This window comes from Apteryx rowi, unplaced genomic scaffold (genome assembly GCF_003343035.1).
Source record: "Apteryx rowi isolate R43461 unplaced genomic scaffold, aptRow1 scaffold_481, whole genome shotgun sequence".
Classification (NCBI taxonomy): domain Eukaryota; kingdom Metazoa; phylum Chordata; class Aves; order Apterygiformes; family Apterygidae; genus Apteryx; species Apteryx rowi.
In genome coordinates, this window is record NW_020450740.1 from 592,555 (window position 1) to 619,323 (window position 26,769).

Consider the following 26,769-nt stretch of genomic DNA (forward strand, 5'->3'; position numbering starts at 1 on the left):
CTTTCAAGGCCAGGAAAAACTGGCACCGGCAAAGTCCAGTCAGAGTGAAGGGAGGCGGGAGTGCTTCAGCTTTTTGCCCAATAGGAAGGCGAGAGCAGGTGGGGAAGGAGGTGCGGGGCCGGTAGGAGGAAAATGGCAGGTGCCTGATCCAATAGAAGAGCAGAACTTGCGCTCTCGCAGGGCAGCTCGAGCCAATGGGTGGTGCCGATGGGCGGGGCGGGAGGTGTCCGTGCTTGGGCTCTGTGATTGGGAGAGAGGGACAGAGGGAGCCGGGCCGGGCAGGGCAGTGTGCGCTGCACGAAAATGCACTCGGATGCCGCCGCTGTCAGTGAGTAGCGGCGCGGCCGGGCTCCGGCCCATGCTCTCTCTCCCGCCCCGTGGCGAGCACCCTGGGGCACTGGCCCAGCCTCTCCGCCGGCGGTCGCYGCCACCCGCGTGGGGGCGGCTTCTCCTGCAGCCCGCCAGGGAGGCTCCGCCGAGTGCGCGGACGGGGCTCCCGGCCTCGGGGGAGGGCGTTGGGGTGGGCACGGAGCCGCCGACGGGGTGGGCGTCTGTGGAGGTAGTAGCCCCATGGGGAAGCTGGGCGCCCCGTGGCCCTCGGTGGGCTCCCCCGCAGGGCGAGAGGGGTCGAGGGGGAGCGGGGGGAGGTTGTGAGATGGCGGGGGCTGGTGAGGGAGCCGGGGCCGGTGGGGGCTGGGGGCGCTGAGCGGCTGTGACGCAGTTTCACCGACCCAGCTTGCAAACGCAGCGAGCTGGTGAGGCCTTGGTGGGCCCTCGCGGCTGGCCTGAGAGGGAGACGGGGGCGCTGAGGGGAGAGAGGGGTGCGGGCTGCGGGGCTGCCCGGCGGCCTCGTTCGGTGAGAAGTGGGGGAGAGGGGGACGGTTAATTTAACGGATTCCACCGGGCCGGTGCAGAAGAAACGGGCTGTGAAGGGGACTGGGGACCGCGCTGCATTGTGGGAGGTGGAGTCTATTCTGCTGCCGCCCCGCGCGGCGGTGCTGGGGCGGGGATGCTGGGGACTACAACTCCCGGCGTGCACGGCGGCGAAGGGGGGCGGGGGCGGAGCCCGCTGCCCCGCGGGCGGCGCGGAGCGGAGCGGAGCCGGGGGCGCGGCCCCCGCGGGAGCGCTGGGCCGCGGGCGCGGCCGGGGGCGAAGGCGCTTGGCTGCGGGGTGGGAGCGGGGCGCAGGCGGCCCTGAGCGAAGCTCGTGTGCCTGTTTCGGGGGAGCGTAGGGAGGGCTTTGTCTCTGACGCATGGTTTCTGGCTCTGTTGTCAGAGCGGGCAGGACCGTGTTTCATGAACAGGTTGCCAGGTGAGGGTGGGGATTGCATCCCCGCCTAGGTGTAGGGTGGGTGAGGAACAGGCTCTGTCCCCCTCTGCTAGAGATGAGCCCTCATCCTGAGCGCAGGGCTGTCTCAGCAGAATGACGGTCTTGATTTCTGTGGGATCTCGCAGGAAGATGTCCTCACTGTGCAAGGAGCTGCAGCTCGGAGACACTTAATTACTGCAGAACTTACCTTATGGAAAAGATAATGAAAATTGAAGCTTTGATCATACATTAATGACTGATGTTCTGACTTTTGGATAAAGTCCTCAAAGTAGTTATGGGAAGAAATGCTGCATAAGGCCTGGATTTTCTTGAATCCTCTTGTGTTTCTCAAAATGAGAAACTGGACAGGGACAGGCTGCTAAAAGCTCAACTCATAAGGCTATATAATTTCTTTAGTAGTTCTGATTTATTTTACTTTTATGTTTAGAGATCGTTATATGTTGGTGGTTGAGGTTGCTATGAAAGCACAAATAACTCCCTCATGTTGGAAATGGAAGGATAATTATTCTAGAACATGCCTTCTGTTCAGGCTCTTTAGAATATGCACTATCCAAAAAAAAGGTGTAGGCCTTTATTATGCATGTGTAAGCTGCAGTTACAGATACTCCCACGCTCTCTCATGTAGGGTGTTGAAGACTATAGGGTGATCATTTGTATCTTTTTTTTTTTTCCTAATTTCTCTGCAGAAAATGAGAAGAGTAGTGTTTCTCATCCCTCACCTGTTACAGACTTCCCTTTCAGAATGTCCTTTGAAATAATTGGATTTTTGACCTTAGGCCATTTTTTTTGGCAGTTCATGGCCTTGTGTATGTGGTATTTTAAATAGAAATGTTTTCCTAAATTAACTTACTTCATTAGCTGTAACTAGCTTTTTTCTTTTTTTCTCAGTAGTAGAGATGTTTGAAACAAGAAGTGTTTGTAGCACATCTTTACAAATATGGAAGCTGGCTTATCACTGTTTCTGGATTTTTTTTTTTTTTGAACCTTCTTTTTAGCCCTTCTTAAATTCTTCTCTGTTCTTGCTATAGAAACTCTGTTAATCCTTTTTTGCCCTGTCTCAATTTTTCTTTCTGAACCTGAATATATATTTTCTCACATAATGTGAGAAGCATCGATTTTCCTTTTCCCTTAATGCAGACTTTTGCTTAAAAGTTTCTTGCAAGTCCAGTAAGTATAGTCAGAAATGTCTGCTATGTGCAAGGCCATACAATGAGTTCAGTTAGGCAAGTAAACAGATTTCCTCTTATTGCTTCTCTTCAGTCTTTTGTGGCAGGATGAGATTCTATTTGTGTTATTTTGGCACTTGATATAAATTTATTTTTGTCTTTGAGTAACTTCTTGTGCTAACTTTTAAATGAATTATTAATTCTCTATACATTCTCTTTACATTTTTCCCTCACTTTGGGGATATTGGAAAAAAAGACTTGTTTTTTTTAAAAAAACATCATTTCCTAGTTTTGTGTGCATCTTCAAGCACAAGAGGAAGACTTGCGTAGATTTGTCTGTCCTGTGCTTTCCAAAAAGCACTGTATTAGGAAGTACCATACATCCCATGAAAATGCACAACTCTTGTATCCAGTTTAAATATTTGAGCATGTAGGGGTGATGTGATATTCCTCTGCAGTAAGAAAGACTAGCAAGGACTTAAAGCAGAAACCCTTTTTGAGGTTTAGAAGCGTGCACATTTAAGGGAAGCATTTTTCTTATACTATCCATTAAGAAGTTTTACTTGAAATCATAGGCCTGAGTTTTAACAGAATTTCTCTTTTGGGCTCATAAAGAGATCAAAAGTTACTATCTTCTTACTCTTTTTTTAATGTATATTGTTATGGTCGGAGCTACAAGGCTTTAGTCTGCCCTCGGGAACCAGCTGGTGTGACACATGCTTTTGCRTCACTTGATGCAGAAGTGTGGCTGCACAGACCCTATTTAGTTTGGGACTGTCTACTGCAGCTGCTCATTACTGCCCATTAGCTGAAGACTACTGCTTCCATGCTCTACTGGTAAAGTGGTTTGCAGGAGCGCTCTCTAATCCACTCAGTCAAATTTATCTGAGTTAGCTCTTGCCACTTTTTTAAATTGTCTAAACTAACATGGTTGATTTTTGCCTGAAGTGGATTAGAGAGTGCTCCCATGACGGGTGCAGCTGGCAGAGCTGTGAGAACTGTAACCTTTGGCAGGGAGGAAGAAACCAACAGCTGGGGCAGTAATATCTTTGACTGGCATAACTGTTTGTAGGCTGTTGAAGCTCCATAGTGATGTATAACAGATCCGTATAGTGCTGGATACCCTGGTAGTGCGTACTTGATCTGGACAGGGTTGCATTTCTGCTGAATTAGCTAGAGCACAAGATACAAAGTTTTTATTGGCTTTATGCCCATTGTAGGATGACAGATGACATCTAATCTGGCATGAAGTTAGAGTACTGTGGACAAACTACTCTATGGCTGCAGCACCTGCTGTTACAAAATTAACTTGTTGACCTTTTTTGAATGAATTTGATGACAGAGTGAGATTTAGACAGATCAACAGTTTGCATCAAATGGCTGTAAAATCTTGATTCTGTATTAAAAACCTTGTAGGTAGACTTACTGTGTTCTTGAATTGTAGACTGAAAGAGGGTCAGTTCACAGCTTGAGTAACATGAATCACTGAAATGCTATTTGGTTTGGTAATGTATGCTTTAGAAATGGATTAAAATTAGTTCTAATTATCCACTGCTTTTAGTCATTCTTATCCAACTGTGGCCAGTCATTCCAGCTTTGTTTTATTCTGGCAAGAATCTCCATTAGGAATGCTTATCGAATATATTTAGTCAGTACACAAGTTGTGGTGTTTAATAGTTTAAATCACTCTTTATTTTTGCTTCAGAATATTTCTAGTGTGTAGTAATGTACCCAAATTTGCAAGTATGGGTTAGGATACCGTTGGCATCAGCAGTAGTTCCGAACTTGGTGATGGTTGGTGTGCACATGTGTGGGAGGAAATGTGCCTGCAGCACTGCCCCTGTGTTGCTCCTCAGGCTAGGATGGATTGTCCCACTTGTCTTTCCCTTTAATTGGATGCCCTCACTGTCCAGACTGGGATTTACTTCTATTTTCTTTCTTATTTTCTGTATCAAGCCTTATGCTAAACCCTACTAAATCAGGGGAGAGCCCGCTTTTCTAGCCCTTTCTAGTTTGCCGCCTCTTACCCCAGGTCTGCTCTTGTAGCATAGACGGGGAGAGCTGTGCCTTCTGAGGCTCCAGTGGCCCTGAGTGGAGGCTGCTGCAGCCCTGGCAGATTCGGCTACAGAAATTGGAAATGAGTCCTTATTCTCTGACAGGAATGCAGAGTCAGCTCCTGGCTGCTGTGTATTGCCCTTTGGGAATCTCTGGTTTTGGGTGCATTGTTGTGTTTCTGTGCAAGTGAAAATAAACCTTCTGATTCGCATCTTTCTCATGTTTTCTCCTTTCAATAATGAATATAGAAATTCTCCTTCATTAACATAGCTATGGAAGGCTTTTACCAATTCTAGATTTCAAATGCGTCCTTCTAAATTCCTTAATCTTTAGATTATCTTATTGTTAGGATAATTCTGTAAGTAGACTGTGGAGCAAATGATTATTTCTCTGGATAAGCAAACCTTGCTTAAAACTGTTTAAGGAGACAGTATTTTGAACCATTATTTCCCCTATCACTACAAGTTTACTCCAGTTCTATTATTTGAAAAAGGATTATACTAAATAAAAGTAAAAGCATAAACACTACATTTTATTTTTCAGCAGTGAGTCTGTCTAGTACATGTTTTCTCTTTCGTTATTTTCTGAGAAACTGATGACAAATTACCCAAGATATTTGTACTGAGTTAAAAACAGTCAGATTTATTTTATCAGTCACAAAAACTACGACAGCTACTTGCATACTTAATTTTTTAATGCAGAGTTGTATCTGTAGCATTAATGACATATCAGTCTAGTATAATACTTTCAGAAATATGTTTACTGCAAGAGTTTGTATGGATTTTCCATTTGCTCAAATAAATACACCAGAAGCTTTTAATGGAAACTTGGAGTCTACGACTGAGTCTGATTTAATACTATTGCTAATTTTGTAGTAGATTGTAATGCAACCAGTAGCTGTGGTTTGTTCCAACTCTTACTGTTTTTCAGTTAGAATCTTATCACATGAATTCCTTCTATTCTTTAAATTTTCTATCTTGTCCAAGCTTTAAGATGATAATTTTGACAGCAGGAACTAAGTTTAAGTTTTAGCTCAGACATGTACTTGTCTATGTGCATGTAGGCACATAGGTGGAAAATACTCTACTTTAGGTGTTCAGTTGTGGTTTCATTTGAATAGTTTTACAACACATGATTGCCACCCATCAGAATTACAGCACAATCAGTTTTTTCAAAAAATCTGACCTAACCTTTTAAGATTGTACATTTTGGAGAGGAAACTTGAGTGCTCAAGTTTCACTCACCTATACTATTCACTTATCTTAAATATTTTAATTGCTTTTGTTTGCTTGTTCATTACATTTCTTAAGTTTGTTTTGTTGAGGGGAGTATAGAATGATTTTTTTATCTTCCAGTTTGTTACGGAAACAAGCCCAAAGAGCTGTGCATTCTTTTGCCTCTCCATAACTGCTAGATTCTTAGTGTAAATCTTAATGCTAACACTTTTTTAAAAAGTTATTTTTAAGCTGTTTGCTTTTTACATTTATATTGTATGATCATGACTAATTGACTAACCTAGACTTTAACACTTGCTCTGTATGCTAAACTGCAGACAAGGCTTAAATCCCATGCTTTTGGATTGATTCTGGCATTTCTTTTCTTTCCCATTTTGTGTGATACTGGATTTGCAATTTTTTTTACCAATACTTTTTAATTTGACTGTTACATTCTAAACTGTTACAAAATATTTAATGGCATTTGGAATTTTAGTTGCTTGATTCTTGTTAAAAGTAAGTTAACATCTACCTGAAAAATAGAAGTTAATCAACAAAAATAGATATATTTGTTTGACATACACCACTCCTGTTAAAATCCGTACCTTAGGAAACATTTCACCATATCTTTTTTCAACATTCACAAAGCAAGTAGCTTTCCTCCTTTTGGTCCCAGCTCATTAAACTGCATGGTATTTTGCTACAAAATATTTTCCCTTTTCTGCAGGAAAAACAGAGTAGTTTCTGACCAGTTCACGTGTTTTGAAGCTCTTCCATTCAGGTGAAAAATATCTTCGCACATGATGGCTTTCCTTACGTGAAAACTCATGCAACCTGCTGTTGAGTAGGTAGTTTCATGTGGTATGTCTACTCATAGTGGGGCTTGAATGGACAGCTGTTTTGCTTTAACAGATTGCTGCTGACAAAAGAGACAGTTTTGCACCCATCTGTGATGTCCTTTCCTGTCTCGCTCTAACTCTGCTTATTCGTCCCTGGTGATCTGGTTCAGACCACTGAACTGGCAGGATTTTGCAGGGGAATAAGATTCCTGAGAGCGTGCTGGGCTGACCAAGGGGGTCAGGCAGGCACTAGAGGGAAGCCCAGCTGAGAGGCTGCATAAGCAAATTTGGAAGTTGGAGTTGGGGGAGAGAGTGTTTCTGAGCCTTCCAGCTGCAGCCAGCTGTTAAATCAGCTCACTTGTCCTGTCCTGTAGACTGTGCGATTGTCCCTTTGCTAATTTGCAAGGTGATGCCAGAATGGGAGATATTCTTTTCCAGATTGTGGTTCTTCAACAACGTTTTCCAAAATACGCCGTTTCAAATGGCATAGGATACTTGCTGCATATTGCTCGCACTATGGGTATGCCTACCACTGTGAGCAGTTCAGAAGGTGACTTGAGCTGTAATTTAACTTCCTAATGTACTGGCTACTGCTCAACTTTGCTTTCATAACAGTAACCAAAATAAAGAATCCCGTTTTCAGGTTTGAGTAGTATCCCTACTTTGCAAGCTTACCCTGTAGAAAAGAGAAAAATTTGGACTGTCATTTCATTCTAGAATTAAAATTATTTTCTTTTACAATAACCTCAGTATTCATGTGAATAAACCATTTTTGTGGAACTAAGATGTGATGGCTGTTAGATAAGAACTGTAAAATATATTTGTGTAATCCCTCTAAATCCTTTATGATTATATAAACTGCTTTTTAAGTAACGGCTTAAAATTGTAAGGATATTCCCAGTGGATATGTGAAACAAACTACTATGAATGATGTGTTTGAAAGTCCCTAGGACTTTTATTTTAAGGGCAATACCTTACACGTAGTCTTAGTTTTAAAATATTTTGTGTATTACTTTTAAATGTACTATCCAAAATTACTGTTTAATATTAATTTAGAATAGAATAATTGCTCATTATTCTCAGCTTGTTAACTCGAAATATAACTGGTTTCTCTGAAGACTCATGTTCTTTGTGGATCTTAGGGCAACTGGGAAAATCTTTTAGTTCATATTCTGAAAAGCTTCACCTGATCTGGCAGTTAAAAAAATCATAAAAATCATATTTTAATCTTAATCTTCTAGGAATGGCTCTTGTCCTTTTTATTTTTATTTATTTATTTATTGGTTCTTGTTGTCATGTCAAATTGAATAGTTGGCCAAGTAACTCAGCTTTGTTTTTTGCAGCATGGTTCTGCTTAGTATTGTTTGACTAGCAAAAGTGGAACTTAATTGAGCATTTAATATGGAAGAAAAATCTAGCACCCTGTTCAAGATCATCTTACCGTATCTTGATAACAAGATATGGATTGTCTTTGAATTAATAAAGATGAGTATATCTGAAGCTGGGAATTCTGTCTTTGGTACTTCTGATTTCTATGTATTTTATTGCTATGGTGATGAACTGTGAAAGTATGTTAAGAAATAGACAGTGACATTAGTGAGATGACCTCTCTCTAGCTGACATAGTGAAATGAAACCTGTGATTCCTAAATGTATCGTTTGAAATTTTTTTTAGCCGCTGTGGTGAGAGAGTTCCTTATCAATATGTGTAACAAGTACGCCTTACAGCAGGCAGTTCCTGCCAGTACACCTCTTAATTGTATAGCAGTGTTGTCCACTGTCCTGGGGATCTGATATTTAATGTTAACTATTGTTTGTCCTCAGATTCTGGGTCATCTTCAGTGCATTTTGAGAGCATTCTTTGGTAATGCTAAGGATGGAAATGTGAGAATTACTTTTTTGACATTACTTATGTCATGTATCAGCAAATGGGAAAGCCAGATTAGATGTCGCCAGGTAGAAATGCTTTCATGTGGTAACTGATAGCAGTGACACTAGGCATATATAGCTCTTTGTGTATAGATGAATTTTGCTTGCAATACTATGCTTGTTAGATAGTGTATGTCTCTAGCTATTTAATGAAAGCATTTTTGTGCACAAGTTCTAGTGTGGTAGCTAATTAGATTTAATTTAAATATAAATGTTTTATAGTAGTTAGCTGGTTTTGATCTTCTCAGATGGTCTGTGTCCAGCTTCTTGTTGGCTTGCATGCTCTGTTGCTGGATCACATTTGATCTTTTTGGAAATCACCATTTTTCTAGTTTTGTTCCTAACATATTTCTAGCAAAAGTATGGAATTTAAACGTAGGGGAAAAATTAGACTGTCGCTTTTGCAACTGAAGCAAACTCAAGTGTTCTATCTCTGTGCATGCAAGTAACGTTAAGGCTTCTTACAGGAGGTGTCAGAACTTTTTTATTTTGAATTTAGCTGGTTTTGATCTTAGCAATTGCTGTATTGTGACTTTTGGCTCATTATACAAAGTCATGTTTCAGACTTGTAAATGTATTCCAGTCACTTAGTTTTGCAAGGAAATTAGTATAAACACAGGTACATATATATTAACAAACTAACTTAAAACAGTGTCTTTAGTAATGATTTTAAATGTGACAGGGCAATTAAACTGTTTTTGGAATAGATGGAAGAGAAGGACTGGGTAGTATGAAAGATCTGTAATAATGATTCTCATTTTAAAAGAATATAAAAATGTTGTAAATACTTAATGTTTCATTTTTAACATAATTTTTAATTGGTTATAATTTTATTTCGGTGGGGATAATCCATATCTTAAGAAAAAAAGCATATATAAGATTTCTTTTGCAGATTTCATTTACTGGTTTTTGTTGTGTGTTGAAAATGTTGATGTTGAAAGAGTTGGTTCAGCTTTTATTTTATAGTCTTCTGATGATTTTATTAAATGGACAGAATGTATGGAAATTTCAGTTGCTGGAGCCAGAAATCAGAAAAAATAACATTTTATTTTTCCCCACTCTAGATTTTCAACTGAACTCTCACCTATCAACACTGGCAAATATTCACAAGATTTACCACACCCTCAATAAGCTGGTAAGGACTTGCCATTTTCTTTCAACAGAGTAGCTGGGGCTTTAGTCCAGAATATATTTGTGGTTGAACTCATTAAGTGAATACATTTTTAAACACTGTTACTGTCTTTTTGTATAGGAGGAGAATGAGTAAAGGGATGGCTGTGGGTTTTGAAACTAGTGAATTAAAAGATAAGTAGCAGTAATAAAAACTGAACAATTATACTCCAAGGGTCAGAGTGGAGCCTTCACTGCAATATCGGATTTAATAGATGTTGTTTCTGTGTAAGGTTTCCCAGATATATCAGGTAATTATAATAATCATCACTATACAATTCCTTACAATTCTTGTGGAAATGTATTGAATGAATGAACTGTCCTCTTATGCAGAATGAAGCAAGAATTTTTGAAAACCGTCCCTGCTTGTTGGCTGTGCGTTTACATTTTATTTTTATTGCAGCCGTAGCTGGAAATTCGTATATAGTTTCTGGCTGTACACTGCAAATTTAGTGGGAAAGATGCTGTCCAAAAAAGAGGGTAACTGGTTTCTGAGATTTCAGTCAGTTTTCAATGAGTTTTCTTGAGAACACTTTGTGTTCATTTTTAAACACAGTCATTTTTATAGTAAAGTTAAACTTTCTATTGCTGACATTTATTAATGGAATTGCTTAAAACAGCACTGCAAAATTCTCCACCCAATGGATAATTATTTCTACTCTTCAAACCTAGTTTGATTATATTTTTGATCAAACATGTTCAAAAATATTTTTTAAAATTACTTAACAGGTCATCCTTGAACTTTTTACATTTGCAAGGGTAACTTTTTAGATGAATATGAACTGAAAACACAAGTGTTCTACAGTCTTAGCTAGATACTTTTCAAGTAATGAAGATGAATTCATTAATATATCAACTAAAAGTTAAAAACATTACTGAGAAGTGAAGATTACTATGTCGTTTAACTGTATCATTCCTTTTCTCTTGCAGAATCTGACAGAGGACGTTGCTCAAGACGATCACCAGACAGGTATTTAATAGGGACATAGAAGAAATATATTTAAAGATGCTTCATAAAAGAAGTCTCACTAAAATTATTGAAACTAATATTTTAGAAAGCTAAAGGAATTTTAGAGACCAACTGTCAGGATTTTTTTTAAGTTATGTCTTCAAATATGTCTTCAAAATGAATTTTCATGCTTTTAATTTCTCCATTTGTGAAGAGCTCCCATAGGTTTCAGTGATATCTGTCATTTTGCTATTTCTTAGTATAAGTTCTTTAGAACACCTTATGGATAACTTCTCTCACTCCTTGAACTCAACCCATTAGACTAGTAGGATATTATCCATGTTCTTACAGTGTTTTGACTCTTGAAAGAGCATTAGTGAGAACAGAGCAGAAGCAAGACCTCTTTTAGTTATTGTGTTGCCTGTGACCAGGTTTAAATGCTGTGCTCCAAACAACCCAAATATTTCCTTGAGTAGTTTTGATTCAGAAACTTGTTCCTGTTTCTTGTGCAGATTTTCAAGAAATGTTGGAGGGTTATTTCTTGATTCCAAATCTGTTTTCTAGTTAGTAAACTGTTGTAGGTTTTGAGGCCTCCATCTCAGGTGCTTGGTACTAGCTTGCTGCTATTCTTGATTCACCAGCATTTGTGCTTTGTGACTTGATGCCTTGCAACTTTTGTTACCTCCTTTGTGCTTGTTACTTATGAGCTGGCGTATTCCTTGAATTCCTTTATCTTTGTTTCAGGCATGATACCTATGGGGAAAGGAAAATGACTTACTGGCTTAAAGCCCTGATCATTCAGCAGAACAGTTCTTTAAAACTGACTGTATCTGTCTTACCATCTGTCTAATATTTTCTCTATCCTGACGTGCTAGCTGTGTTTGCAGATGTTACCCTGAGCGCTAGAGAAGAGTGTAGAGTGATGTCAACTCTTCCTCTATACTGCTGGGACACGTTTATAAATCTAGCACACTCTTGGCCTAGGGCAGTGAGAAGAGATGCACAGCCTGAATTGTCTGGGATCTGACAGGGCTCACTTCAGACTTGTACACCATCCTCCCTATGTTGAAAGGTGATTTTGTTTGATAGTTGAACCATCTTGCCCTACTCTGAAAGGGTTCTATCAAATACTTTCCCTTGGTGTGCTTAGTGATTTGTAAATAAAAACCTCTGCACAAGAGGGTTGAGGCATGTAGTTTCAAGAGTCTTGAAGTTTTTATTGTCCATATGTTAGAGCTCACATTAGAGCTCACGTCCTCTTGCATCTCCGGATGAAGGTCTCAGAATTTTCTCTGTAACGGTCTAGATGCTCAGTACAAAGCCAGAGATGTAATGATTTCATGTATGAAAAGATGTTCGGTACAGATGTTCTGTAATCTTTGTTTACTTTTGATTACAAAAATCTGTTGTGAAGCATGAAAACCAATGTTTTGATGTAGTTCCCTTCTGTCACTGATCAGAATGAGTAGGAATGCTTCAGGTGTTTGGAATTTGTCTCATGTCTTGCCTGGCACTTTGGTCCTAAAGGTCAATATAAGAAATTGACCTCAGAGCTCTCATTCTCTTGCTTGGAAGATGTTTGAGCATGTTGATTTTAATGAACTGCTTTATTCCAATGTTCATGGTTATCCTATTGCCTACATGTGTTGTTTCGATTAAGCTGTTTCAAGAGCTTAAACATGTCCATTAAATGAGCTTGGGCACAAAATCCCGGTAAAGAATGTTATTTTTATAATAGTTGCAGAAGATTATAATCCTTCAAACCAGGAAGAAGTATGAAATGAGAACTGAAAGTAGGGGTTGCTACTGACTTGGCTCCTCATCTTCTGATTTCATTTCAGTGTTTCCTATGCTTTTGTCCTGTTTTTTATCTCTTTGTAGAAAAAAGATGAAGCCACACTGCTTGCATAACTTCAAGCCTTGAATTCAGTCAGTGTGTGCTTGGTTTTCCTCATAAGAGGACAAGTATTCATGCAAGGAGTTATTCTGGCTTTCTGTGTATATAGTGCAGAATAGTCACTTTATTTGTGGTCTTGAGTGTCCAGTTCATGTGAGACTTGACACTTTTGGAACATCTTGATGGAGAGCCCTATGTAAATCTAAAGAAAACTACTTTTGCAAATTGTTTAATCCCTACATGCTTAAAGTTTATAACTTATATTTTCCAGTGTTATGGATTGCAAATCATGCTGAGGAGTGTCAGATCCTATTAATTTTGTTATGTAATTTATAGAGCTGCATAGGTGCTGTAGATTATTTGAGGTTCTATGCCAATAATGCATTTGAAAGTCATGTTAATAATCTGTCACAAAATATTCCTTCAGTGTTGCCAAACTCATATAAAGATGACTTTTTGTCTCAGAGATGTTTGTTTATACTCTGAATCTTTTGGAGCAAGTCTGATCCTTAAAGATTTTTTTTTTTTTCCTGACATAAGTGTCCTTGTTAATATTAATACAGTATTGGTCCTATTTTGGAGATCAGAAATACATATGTTTAAATCTGGTTGAGACCTCTAGAAGCTATTTAGAAAAACGGAATATTTCAACTTTAGGTCAACATTTATAATGAGCTTTTAATGGGATCATAAATTTATTTCAAAGCAGTTGTTTCAGAGCTAACAATAAATTTACTGAATATCTAAATTACTTTAAACAAATTATATCTTTTGTAAGTATTATCCAGATCTTCTTCCAGAACCTAAATCTCTCGGAGCCCAAGATAGTGTTTTCCGAAAACCTTCAATGATTTGGGAGCAAACACAGTCCTCACTTCAAGATATCAGTCACAGTTATGACTGCAGTCTCATAAAACATTAGCATTTGAAAAATAAGATAGATAGTAAATGTGGTATGGACCTTTGCCTTATTGGCCTCATCTAGCAGTAAGAATCACAGTCATGTTGTGAAAACAACTTCTTTTTTTCTACTATCTATATGCATTAACTTGGAAGATTCTGTCTCGCTAGAATTTGAAATAGTTGCTTTTCTGTCAGGACTGCAGAACTAGCAACTTGTTAATAGTTAAAGTTATTATTTGATTATTAAGCTGTGACTTGTTCAGCTATCCTGACTAAAATGTCTTTTAAGGTAAAAATTTCCTGTTGTCAGCTGGCTGTTTTAAAATAAGGAGATAATGTCTTCAACAAAACAAAGCTTCACTGCTGTCCTTGGAGTAGAGCTTGTGGAACCTTTTGCCTTTACTCTTTATTTTATTTTATTTTTTTCCTTTTAGAGAAGAAAACACTCTTGAGTCTGAAACAATTCAGTAGTGTGGAATTCAAGATGGAGGAGATAACATTTTTCTCAGTATACAGGCTTTTACAACAAGATTGCAAGTTGTGTTTGATGTTTTGATGAGTATCTTGGTTTTCTCATCTTGTTTTTGAAAAATCATGATTAACCCTGTTCATGGTGGTCTTGTTATATCATTAAGTGAGCAGCTATGCCTTTCCAATTGCTTCAGCATTCACAGTTTCTAATTAGTTTTCTTTTGAAACATCCCTCAAGCTACTTAAGCGTCAGAAGAGCAGGATTATTCACAGGCATTATCTTGAGAGAAGGTGAAAATTATATGTCTGTAAATCACTTCTCTAAGGACGCAGTTTGTAGGATTCTTATTTATTGACCACTTTTTTTGGTCTGTTTTTTTTGTTGTTTAGGAGTGTCCTTCCCTTGTGGTGCGTATCTTGCATATTGTTTTAAATTTCGTGGATGAATTTTAGCTCTGGAGTTCATATTTCTCTTTGGTAACTTTGTCTTCTGCAAATTTGGAAGTATTGAATAGAACATTTGGCATACAGCATTTATACTCAGCAGGCTTTTGGTTGATGGTGGCCTATTCAGCAGCCATTCGGAGGCTCTACCTTGCAAATGCTAGCTTCAAGTGTCAAAAAAACAGTGAGAACTAGGAGGGTTCTGCCATTCTTGAGTTGAGACCCAGCAGTAAGAAACTATGAAGAAAATCACATCAGAGAAGCTGCTCTTGGTAAGTAAAGTTTCTGTCAAACTTCACATGAAGTCAGAGGGAGCTGTGTTTACAGATGATCAGGCGTGTGGCAACAGAGGTTAGTTATGAAAAGCCAGACCTAGAGATTACACTTCAAATTAGAAAGAATTGTGTAAAAAAAAGATTAATATTAATCTGTCAAATAAGAACTTGCCTGGAACAAAAAACCCCCCCAAACTGTTGTAGTTTTTAATCCTCAGATAGAAGTAAAAGATAGAAATATCCTGCCTGTTTAACTTTCAAAATCTGTTACAGGGAAGTAATAACTGCTCTTCAAACTGATTCTAATGACAAAAGTAAATATTTTTAAAGTAATGTCCTTATACTATGATTTTTAGTAGTATGTAGATCATTCAGCAATTAAATCACAGTGAAGACTTGTTCTAAAACTCAGTTACTAAAATCTTAAATCCTTAAGAGCATATGCAATATGTTTGTTCACCTGGTGTCTTTTTGTGTCCTTGTGGGTGCATGTGCATTTAATAGCTACTTAAAAATTTCTGAGCTATCTCTTTTCTTCCCTTTCCTGTCAGTTTGAGAGCTACAACTAGATACATTCAAACCAAGAAAGGGCACAGGTTTTTCGTGAGAGTCATTGGAGTAATTGGGGTATGATGAATTCTACTGCCAGTTTAAGCCTTTAAATCAAATTTGGAGGTCTTCCTAAAAATGCCCTATCATTTAATGAGAAAAGGACTTCATGCGGGATTTCTTAGGTATCTGGGGCTGCAGATCTAACAAAATGATTCTTCCATTCTAGAACTTTTTTTTAACCGTCTTTTGCTGCTTCTCTTCTTACTGAGACCTTGCATATTTCTTTATCCAATAAAATTACAAAGCACTAGGAGGACTAAACTAGACAAGCTGGGTTTTTCTGGTTTTTGGGTGGTAGTGGTGTTACATTTTACCAGTATCCAATGCATATGGCCACATGTTTTTAAATGTCTTTTTTATTAAAAAAAAAAAAAAGTATGAATACAAACAATTGAATCAAATTGCTCTCAAAGGAAAGGAGATAGCTACGGGTTGTATTCAAGTACTCAGGCTCATATATATTTTCCAACACTAGGTGTTCATTAACATGCATTTTTCATTTATTAAATTTAGTGTGTGTCTTACTTTGTTCATAGGTCTGAATCTGTTGGCAGTCTCTGACCATCTGTTAAGTTCTACTGTCATCTTAAGTGTTTTTAGTTTGTGTAGGTTTTCAGATAAATGCTTACTGGCAGAGTCTTCAGAAACTTGATTTAAAGAGCAATAAAGGATCACACTTTTGGTAACTTGCAGGAATACAGTTTTGCAGTATTAATTTGCAGGCATGACAAGATGGAACAAATGACATTCAGCAGGTTAGGTTCCCTTAGTTTCTTTAGTCTGGGTTAGTAATTTTTTTTGTTTTGTTTTAGACAGTGTCTGTTTTACCTGTTTCAACTATTTCTGATATCGTTGAGAAGATGATGAATGCCATTACTGTTAATTTCATTTTGTAATATGTTCTGGACAGTGCTTCTAGAAATGCATTTTTCTGAAACAGCCATTCTGATGTTTTCATGTCTTGCATCACTCTGCGATAGGAGTTTATGGGATATAATGCTTGGAGGTTTTTTGCTAACCAGTTAAATTATAATTTGAACGTACAGTATGCTTAAAGCTTTCTTTCTAAAAGATAGTCTTAGTGTAGGTGTGGCCATGCTTTCCTGGGAGGATGTGGGGCGGGCCAGGGGTGGTGGTGGTGGTGGTGGGGAGGCAGTGCTTGAAGGAGGAAAAAAAAAAAAAAAAAAGGAATATGTAGGAAGAATTTTTGAATTGGAGAGAATATTTCTTGAACGAGAGAGATTTATTCTTAATAAACGATAAAGGTAAGACCAAAGAAGACATGCTAAGTGGGCAAGCTTTATTAGTTGAAACCAAATTAGTTCATCTTAATATGAAAAATAATTTGAACATCTTGCCTAATATTGGAAAAATACATATTTTCATATGCATACTGTGTATGCATAATAGCTTCAGTGCATGTTTTAAAAAAATACATGTAGCAAAGCCTGTGGGGCTGTAAGGTTCCTTACATCTGTTTCTCCTATAACAGGAGAGAGACTTTCAAAGATACGAAGAATAGGTAAGCATATCAGTTTTTAGGTAAGCCATCAGTTTTTGTTGGGAATTGGGCCTCTAACTTCAGTCTTTGGCCTTAATGTCAAAAGTGGATGAAGTTTTATTGTTTGCCTCTTTCGCTGTGATTAAAAACAAAAAAAAAAAAAAAAAAGATTTTTGAGGCATCTTAATAAACAATAAAACACAGCTATACCTGGATGCTGCTGAAGCTAAGAGAGGGTAGATTAGGCATGCTGGAGTTTTTCATATTTTCTTGCAAGTTTCTTTGGCATTGCTTTGTGTCTGGATTTTATACCTCACCTTTCTCTTCCTTTCCTTTCTAAATTCTCTGCATAACACTTAGAGCTTTGATCTGATAGCTCTTTGCACTCCTCTTACACCTTTTTCAGGTGTCCATGTGGTCCTCAGTATATGAAAGTAGGAAAAATTTTGCCTTGAGTGTCAGCCTATTGCTTTTATGGGACAGCAAAGCCCGTTAAACAACTTGCTGCGATCAAAAGGGCTGGTTCTGTGCTCTTTCTTGTGCTAATACACAGAAAGTTGCTATTTTTTGGCTGTGTTTAATTAACAGGTTTGGTGAGCAGGATTGGCACAGTGAAGAGTCACCAGAGCTGACAAGGGAGAAGCAGGAGCATGCAGCTGAGAAAGGGGGAGGGAAAAAACTGCCTTTTGATTGCATCAGTGTCTTAAATTTGCTGTTTCCTACTTGTGGAACTTCACCTTTTGAGTGAATCCAATCCAAATGATGCAGCTACTTATTTTTTTCCTAGCAGTTGCTGAGTGTCTCACCTTCTTCCCCCCCCACACCCCAATCCAACCAAAACCCTCCCTACCCCTTGCTCTCTATATCACAAAAAACTTTGAGCTTAAAAATAAAAAGATTCTGTTTTCTGGAGGTATGGTGCTCTAGTTTTTGGGACAGATCTGTGTTTCAAAAAGTAATGAACAAATCTTATAACTTCTGATTTGAATAAATGACTGAAAATTAGGATGTCTCTCTGAGGATTGAAGTACTTCTTTGGTATATTCTTAGTTCTTCCCTTTTGTTAGAGTGAAGTAGCACTAGCCTTTAACTTAAATCTGATCATAGAAAATCGTATAAAAGTAAGATAGGTTTTTCTCTTGAAAGGAGACCATTTCTTCTGTAATTTTTGAATCTGTTAACTTCCTCCCTCCCCTTCCCTTTGTAATATGCCTATTAGTGGCCACAGTTTAACTGGTCTGCAACAGTTTCATTACTTGTACTGGTGTTTTTAATTCCCTCTGTAGGAAGTCTTCGGTCTTGCAGTTCATCAGACTGCTTTAGTAAAGTGATGCCTCCAAGGAAAAAGAGGAGACCTGCAGCAGGAGATGATTTATCTGCTAAGAAAAGTAGACATGATGGGTATGTCATCTTACCATGAGCTAAGACTGATGGAATATCTAAAGATGATTAGCTGATACGATTGTGTGTTCAAATACTAATAGAAATGGTATTCAGATTTGATTGGATTCTCAGTGTGGAGCCATGGCCTGTGGTTGAACTACTGGATACGAATAAGCACATCTAAGTTCAATTTGTATTTCACCTTTTCCTAGTCATACAAAAAGCTTGTAGGGAACTTTGCCTTGCTTTAGTTCCCCAGCTGTAAAAATAGACGTACTTGTTTGTTCAAAATGAGCTTTCGATGAGTATAATTAATATCTTCCCATGACGATATTGTGTGTGTGTGTGTGTGTGTATATATATATATATATACACATAACATCTAGATTTGGCGTGCTCAGTCTACAGCCTGTCAGAAAAGGGAATGTGGTTTTAGCTCACTCTGAGCCACTGTCTTACCTGGAGTCCTAGCCTCTCCCTGTCTTGTTGTGGTTTTATACCGATTGTGTAATGGAAGGGTGAGGATTGTCCAGGCAAAGTGATAGCCACTGGTGGAGTGGTCATTGAGGTGGTACTACTCAGCTTCCCTCTTTCCTCTAGACAACACAAACACAAGTGGGCAATAACTGTGCATATGAGCAGTGTATAGTTTTGGCATAGGTGCTGCATAGCTGGCACTTCTGGAAATGTTGGACTTCCTGTGTATGCTCAGTCGGCCTCAATCATTCAGTATACTCCTTGTGTGCAGGACACTCATTACTTATGCACTAAATTCAGAGCTTCTTGGGAGTACAGGATGGCAAACTCCTACACAGTAGGTGCCATCATATGTTAGTAGAAGGGCTATAGTATGCAACTGTCCTGACATTGAAAGGCAGTGACATGTACAACCAGGAAGCTTGTTTGCCACTTTGTCACCCAGTAGAATTTGAGCTCTATTACATTCATGTATCACAGGTGACTTAGAAAACACATGCTTCCATAACAAGYATCTTCAAAAAGGTAAAAAGATGTATTTTTTTCCTAACTCTCAGCCTGAAATCTGATTGTAATATCAGACTTAGGCTGGGTGCTTTCCTTTTTATTCACTAGCACAAGTAAGAAAAATGCTGGTAGCCAAATTAAGCCTCTGGTTATGCCTCTATAACTCCACTGTGTTAAATAGGTTTGCACAACTGTAACTGCACTAGCATTTATTAAATGACCTGTTGATGCAGAAGAAGAAAGATTTCGACTCTCCCTTTCATTGCTTTGCATATGCAGTGCTAGCAAGAAAAAAAGCAGTACATCATCTTAATACTTTTTGCTGCTTTTCAGAAGTAATAAAATACAAGAGCTAACTAGTTGACAGAGGAGAGACACTACAGCTTATTCAAAGATAGGCATACAGTGTGGAAGTGAAACAAGAAAAAAATGTTTATATCATTGGAGTAGAGATGTTCACATAGTTTAACTCTCCTTTTGCTGAGATGCAGACAGGAGGACAGAACAAACAAAAAAACCCCAAGAGTGTAAGGCTATTTGTAAGCAAGAGATACAGATTTGTTTAATCCAAGTAATAAGTAAATGATGAGAAGCTAATTTCTTACTCTAAGCAGTATCAGTAGTACGTACACACATTTTCAACTTTTTGAAAGCATAATTTAAAGACTTTTGTTATATCTGCCTTTCAGCTTATTACTAATAGACTTAGTCTTCGTTCTGCTGTCATCTAAGGCTTTCTTAAGAGACCCTTCAGCCTGCTTTTAGAAGTAGAGGTAAAACCAGACCTGCTGGTCATGAGCAGCAGGGTAATATCCTTCTCTGTAATGTGGTTCCAGTTTTTGTCAGTCTTCCTTCTTAGCTTCCAAAGATTTGGGGTCTTCCCCAGCTTTTCTGTGTATAAGTTTCATTTCTTTTGTTTTACCTTCAAGAAAATTATCAATTATTATTTCAGCATGACTAGCAATATGAATTAATCTGCTGAACTTTTAGCTCAGTCTTAGAGCTATGTTTTCCTTCCAGGAAGGATTTCTTAAGATCTGGCTTATGCCTCTATAATGTTCCATGAACAAGTTGGGCAAAGAGCATGCTATCTCCTACTTCCATGCTTGTTTGTTGGACAGAGCTCAAGCCTGTTGTGTTTGGTTTTGGGAGGTCAGGCTTCTCAGTGTGTCAAGCCGAAATGAATCTGAAAACAGGAACGACTATAGCAGTGTACTGTGACAGAGCTAGTTATTTCCGATGACATTTCCTCTTACATTGTGGACAGAGAATGATAGAAACCGTAAGAGTTGTGCCAGTGCCAATATATGGAATAAGGGACCTGTGCCCTATTCTTTACCACTGCTGACATTTTAGAGACAGAGTTCCTAGAAGTTGCATGCTGTTAAATTGGGATAAGTCTTTAAGGGACATTAGCCTGTGTGGATTCTGTATTGTTAAGCAAAACAGTCACCTTCTGTACATTGCTCTTTAATGACAGGTAGAAGTACAAAGAGTCACAGGGAAGGTAAAGCAAGTTTCATGTAAAAGTAGTTGCTGGGAAAGAGTATAGTCCTCACTGTGTAGTTATCTAATTCTGTGTATTAGTTTGCCGCCTCTAGCCAAATACAGAATTTTGCAGAATTTTTCCTGAGGGAAAAATGAACTGTGTAACATATGTCTTTTTTTTTTTCTTTTCTTTCCCCCTTTCTGATAGTCCCATTTAAAAAAATTATTCTACTCCTTATTCCAGTATCATGCTTAGGGGAGAAGTCTTATAACGATGGATATCTGGACCTTAGAATGATGAAGAATGAATGCTTCCCTGAAAGTCGTGTTTTCAGGCAATTAGATCTAGAGGTCTAACTCATTTTGGATGTGTGTATGGACCACATAAGAGCATATTTGTATGAAAAAGTAGATTAACTTTATTGAGCTCTGTGCTTTGCAGTGGAAAAATGCATGTTTTGAAAACACAGTCAACACAATATTATTAATACTGGAAAGTAGAATGGGAATGGGAGTGTAATAATCTTGGAAATTTTCAGCACCTTTAGTATTGAGAGGTTTTCTTGGTTTTCTTTTCAGGAAGGTTAATCTAGCATTGCTTTTCCCCTGCCTTGTCCCAGATTCTTTCCTCTCTCTAGTTAGTAAAATGGCTGTAAAAAGCCATAATAAAAAAGAAAAAGCCAGAAGCTCCTTAAGGGAATATTAGTTTATAATATAGGGAAACATTTAGTGAAGTCAGCTGTCACTGTTCTGACATTCAAACTCTCAGTGTCAAACTAATAAAGATGAATATTCTTCAAGTGAAGGTTATTCTGAACCACTGTAACTGCATATGTGTCACATGTAAGAGACAAATGCATACTTTTTCTCCCTAGGCAATTTGTTTCCTTGCTGTATCTGATGAGAAGCACACTAGGGTTGAGAAATGGATAGGGTAATTTTAAATGTGAAGGCAGAAATTCAGTTTGCTGTTGTCCGGTAGGCATATGCACAGCATATGCTCTGGGAAAAAATTCTGCCTGTACCTTTTTAGCTCTGAGGATGAAGTTCTGCATGTATCTTTTTAGCTCTGAGGATGGAGAAAGCAAACCCTAGTGTTCCTGTTTGACCTTCAGTATTCTCTGAAGCAGTACAGATTGTGGTACCAAAAGTACCAGATATACTCATTGGCCCTTTCTTTATGGAAGGTTATTTTTCAGACTCTGAGCAATATATTCTTTCACTTGTGTCATGTGACTGAAACGGTACAGGTTTCTCTTATGGACCATCAATGCACAAGCGAGTTACCATACTGTAATGTGGTCAGTGTAATTACTGTGCATCTGTTTGAAGGTTCTAGTGTTGGGCATCCTGAGAAAAGTATGGGCCATTGAGGACTTGCCCTATAAAACTCAGATTGTTCAGTAGATGTTCTGTGCTCACAGAGTGTCCAGATTTACCCTGTGCACTCTGCCAGTTTGCATCCATCTGTGTTGCAAGAGCCAGTGTCCTCAGCACAAGGGCAAGGCACATCATCATGCAGTATGCACAAAGAATAGGAGAAGATACTAAGATACAAGGCAGATGCCAGATGGCTTTTGTGTCCATTTGTGCTCTTCCCTCTGCACGTAACATTTCTTGAGACAGTTAAATCTGTATCCCTCATAGTTCAGAGAACACTGTCTTTGGAACTTCCTTTACCCTGCACTGTCAGGCTGGGCTTGTTATGATACTGAGCAGAGTTGTCCTGAGCTGTAATCTCAGGTATTTGTTTAATTCTCCCTGCTCATCTCACTTCACCAAGCACTTCAGGGATTAGGAGTCTCTTGCCGATAGAACTGGCTGAGTCTAGAAGTTTGTCTAGATTGCTGGGGGGACAGCTTCTTTGGTATTCGGAATAAGCAGGGAGAGAACAGGCTTCTTCTCTATCCATGAGAGCCTACAAAGAGAGGTTTGCATTGGTGTTACTCGCCTCAGTTGCGTTCCTTTTCAAGTGATTCTTATCTTGCAGAGTAGATGGTCTCATATTGACTCCTTTAGGTTGAGAGAGTAGTATCTGAGATTCACCCAGCCATTACTGTTGTATGGTTTTATGCTTCTGACCCTGCATATTCTTCTTGTGTGATACGATGTCACTTGCATTTTTAATCAGTGTCTGGCTAATCAGCTTGTAGCAGAGACCAGGATAGCCTGAGACTATACTTTTCAATTTTATTTTCTGAATTTGTGAAGTAATTGCTCTTACCATCATGAGTTGAAGATCTTTAATCACTTTAGTTTCTCAGAAACCAAACTCCAGTGGTCAGATACTGACCTTTTTGAACAATGATAAGTTTGAGGCCAGAGTATTTTGCTCGAAATTACTTGGCCATATGTTGGGCACATCTGCTCTCCTTTGTGAATATTATTGTTTCCCGCAGTTGTTAAACACTGCCTTCAGACTTAAGCAGAGCAAACAGAGTTGCAGTCTCATGTCAATCATCTGAAAATTTACTCTACTTAGATACAGTGGATATACAAAAAGGGGTGCCTTTCTTTGTTTTCATTTTCCATTCCCCTTATACTTACTGTTATCGTTGGTGCCTTGGTTCAGGCTGCAATGTTAACTCTACCATTTGTAGATGCAGGAATCTTTTCCTGAAATAACTGGATGGCCTACAGCTCTGTCACTCAATTTATTTCTTAAGGGTTCCTTCCCAAATCCCTGACAGCTAATGCGTTATTGAATTATATGAATGACCAAGGAGGCGCTTGCAGAAGAACAAACATTGTCTTGTGGTGAATGTCTGTCTTTGGGAAACACGCTGACTTTGCATGTTCCAGGTCCTAGCAGTGCTCTTGTAGACTTCTTGGACAAAAATGTTGAATAGTTCCTGTTACAATCAGTTTTAAACTAGGTATTCCAGCTGGTGTTTTGTCATGTTTGTTTGCTATAAAATGGTGATATGGAATAATTAAACTTTTGCCAAAATTGCAGCATGATTGGCATGCCTCCTGTCTTTGGCAGACAGAAAAGACTTTTTTGGTTCTTCTGAATTCAGAATATTTAAAGTCATGTTGTGCAGGTCTTTCCTAATCACAGTTGGTTCTGCAAGTATGAGGATTAAGTTAAGTTATCAGACCTACTGGGCAGGGGGGGGAAGCTCCAACTCTGGCTTTGTACCTTCTGGCTTAGTGGTTCTACAACTGCAGTAAAACTTATTAAAAAAAAAAAAAAAGAGAGAGAGAGGTAATTCAAATAGAAAAACAAGTCTTCCAAATGAAAAAGTAACTTTACTCAGTCTGTGATACCAAGAATCTTGAGTAATATGACATTTGATACAGGTATGGCTGGCATTTGTCTGCAGTTTTTCACTTTGTTGCAGATCAGTGTTTTTCAGTACAGTGTTAATTTTTCTTTCCATCTTGAAATTTCTTGAAAGCTTAATTTGTATTTGTCTTCCAGTTAGCAATTTATCATTTTGCTGTGGCCAGTACTACTATTCTAGTGCTTAGTTGCTTTAAAAGAACAATGACAATAACTATGAAATAACTCTTTGAATTACTGCCAGAATGATCCATGTACTGTTAATGTCCAGATACAGCTCCTTGTGGCTGATATGTGAGCTAGTTGGAAGAAGTGGGATCTGTGTACTCCAAGCTCTTACGCATAAGCTTCTTTTATGTGTCTTTCTAGAAGGACAAAATGGTGATGAAATCAACCCCAAATTAATTTCATCAAGTCATTTCAGAATTCTTCTTCAAGCAATTAGTCACTCTGGTGTCCTCCCACAGCAGGATTTGACACCATAAGCAGAGGGGCTGCATGCTTGGAACATTTCCAGAGCCTTTCTCGGCTACCTCCTCTGGGCTAAGCCCGTTTTTCACTCGGCTCTTTTCAGCCATGCGAGCCCAAGCTACGGCAGCAGGTACGGAAATGGATCAGGGAGCGTGTATGCAGCAGTGAACAACCACTTGGAGTGCTGAGTCTATTCCCCCTAACAAGCTGGCACAAATGGTATTGGCTCTGTTTCAGAAAAGTCTAAACAGCACAGAGTAACCCATCAACTCCTGTTATGCCTTCCACGTTTCAAATGCTAAATTCAGAAGACGAGTACTTCAGTGTCATTGCCTGAATGCAGTTGAAAGTCCCTAAGCTCCTTGTACAAGGAGAGCGTTACTCTGCCAACCATCTCTGGTGATGGTGGGGTCACTACTGATCTAGCTTTCAAATAACTATTTACCCCATGACGAATGGGGTTTGAGTTATTGTCAATTAGGACCTGTAACCTGTTCTCTGTGAGGTGTGGTTTGTTTGTGGTTTTTTTTTATTTTWTTTTATTTTTTTTTTTTTTTGCGTTTTCAACTTACTGGCTTTAGAAGAATATAATTGTGGGTCATGGCTATTTTGGCCTTTGTGCCTTTTATAGGATTTCAAGGAGGCAAAAGGATTATGTGCAGCTCTCTGTGGCTAATAAATAGTCCAAAGTGCGTGAAGCATGTGTACACCTGCAAGTAGGAGCTATGTTCACTGTGATATGGAATTACTGTGCGTTTAGACCCACAGCCAAGTTGCAGCCCATCAGTTGATTTTGGTAACTAGCTGTCTGTATGTGAAAATCTTACCTTCCACCAGTGCAAGGCATTTTGGGGTTGAACTTGAACTATTCTGTATTTATTGTACAGCAAGTTCATGTATGTGGACAATTACAGATCAGTTGAAGTGTGATGGACTGTTGAGAAAACATATTTAGGTTCAGTGACTCTTAGTCTGTTAAGTGGTTCCCCAGATGGCTGGGTATGAGGACAAGATGTTGAGTAAACTGGTTAATGAAAGAAAATGTGTAGCTGTTTAAAATGGCTATTGACTAAAAGGTTGCTTTTAAAAATTTGATGAATGAATTATTTGTTTCTCTCTCTTTTTAAGTATGTATAGAAAATACGATTCGACTAGAATAAAAGCAGAGGAAGAAGTCTTTTCAAGTAAGAGATGCTTAGAATGGTTCTATGAATATGCAGGTAAGGGTGACATACAAATTTCCTTCTGACAACAGCTTAATATACACTGGAAAGTAAAAATTGCGTTAACTGAGCTTTTCAGAACTGAATATAGAGGCATTTTGGTAAAACAGGTTTAAAGACGGAAACTTTTCTTATGTTCTGTGTAGCATGAAGTTGAAGAATTCAAGGTACAGTTTGTCTTGTTGAATAAAAAGAATAGAGAAGATGTGTATTTTAAAATATTTTAAAATGTGTATACTTTACTACTCAGATCTATAGTTAAAGCTGTATTTCTGTCCAAAATGTTCTCTCTCTTGCTTAGAGGTCTTCTCACCTGCCTTGTTAGCACTGAGTAGTACAGACTTATGCTGTCAGGGAGGGTCTTTTTTAAGTGAAAGGTAGTTTATTTCGTTCCTGCGAAATCTGTTGGTTCTAATTTCAAGCATAACAGTGAATCAATTCATGTATCCCTGAATAGTCTTGTCTTTTAGTAGTTTTCCATCCTGCAATATAGCAAAGGTAGACTAAATTATTTATTCCTTTTCTTGTATGTGAAAACTTTCTTCAGGCATTAGTTCTAAAATTACCCCTTATGATCTGGGGTCACAACAGATGATCCTCGAATAGTGAAGTCACTGGTTGTTGTTTGTTTTCATAATTTTACACGTGCTTTTCTGAAGGGAGGAATTTGAAATATGGGGAAAAATGATCTTGTGACTCTAAAGAAGACCACAAGGAAATGAAATAGGTGGTTGATGAAGGAAATAAGGTCATCTGGCAGTTTTCTGATACTGTCTTGGATAACATTGCTCTCAGCTCATTCCCTTTAGTCTGCTTTCTACATATAATGAAGAGTGACTTAATTTGTTATAATAAAATTTTCTTCTAAAGCATTACATAAATCAAACCAGTCTGAGATCTCTTGTCTGTGGCAGTCTATTCAGTCAGACAAGGCAAATCTAACCTCTTAGATTCTGTGGAACAGTGTGATTTTTTTTTTTTTCTTCTTCTTTTCTTTTCACTGTAGCAACAGGGATAACTCATTCCTGTCATGAGTTCAGTGGAAAGAAAAGACAAAAGCAGGTCAATATGAGAAAGAACTTTTCGTTTTCTGTTGGCTACATATGCCAAGATAAACCAGAGGAAAGTGGAGAGTATGACTTTGTTCACAGTAGCAAATAATATTCTCAAAAATGGATTT

General features: G+C 38.6%; 1 protein-coding gene across 8 annotated transcripts in view; it reads left to right on the top strand.

Moving 5' to 3' along the window:
* Positions 1 to 238: 238 nt before the first annotated feature.
* DCUN1D4 (defective in cullin neddylation 1 domain containing 4) overlaps positions 239 to 26,769 on the top strand; it is a 38,520-nt gene continuing 11,989 nt past the window's right edge. For 4 of the 8 annotated variants that reach the window (XM_026078620.1, XM_026078622.1, XM_026078623.1 and 1 more), the window contains exons 1-6: positions 239 to 328; positions 9,597 to 9,667; positions 10,633 to 10,672; positions 16,746 to 16,775; positions 18,041 to 18,155; positions 25,495 to 25,586. In XM_026078620.1, coding sequence (XP_025934405.1) covers positions 304 to 328; positions 9,597 to 9,667; positions 10,633 to 10,672; positions 16,746 to 16,775; positions 18,041 to 18,155; positions 25,495 to 25,586 — 373 coding nt within the window. In that variant the 5' untranslated portion in view covers positions 239 to 303. Of the gene's footprint in view, positions 329 to 6,492; positions 6,610 to 9,596; positions 9,668 to 10,632; positions 10,673 to 13,788; positions 14,639 to 16,745; positions 16,776 to 18,040; positions 18,156 to 25,494; positions 25,587 to 26,769 lie in introns of those variants that run through there. The other 4 variants (XM_026078621.1, XM_026078627.1, XM_026078626.1 and 1 more) reach the window with 4 other exon arrangements.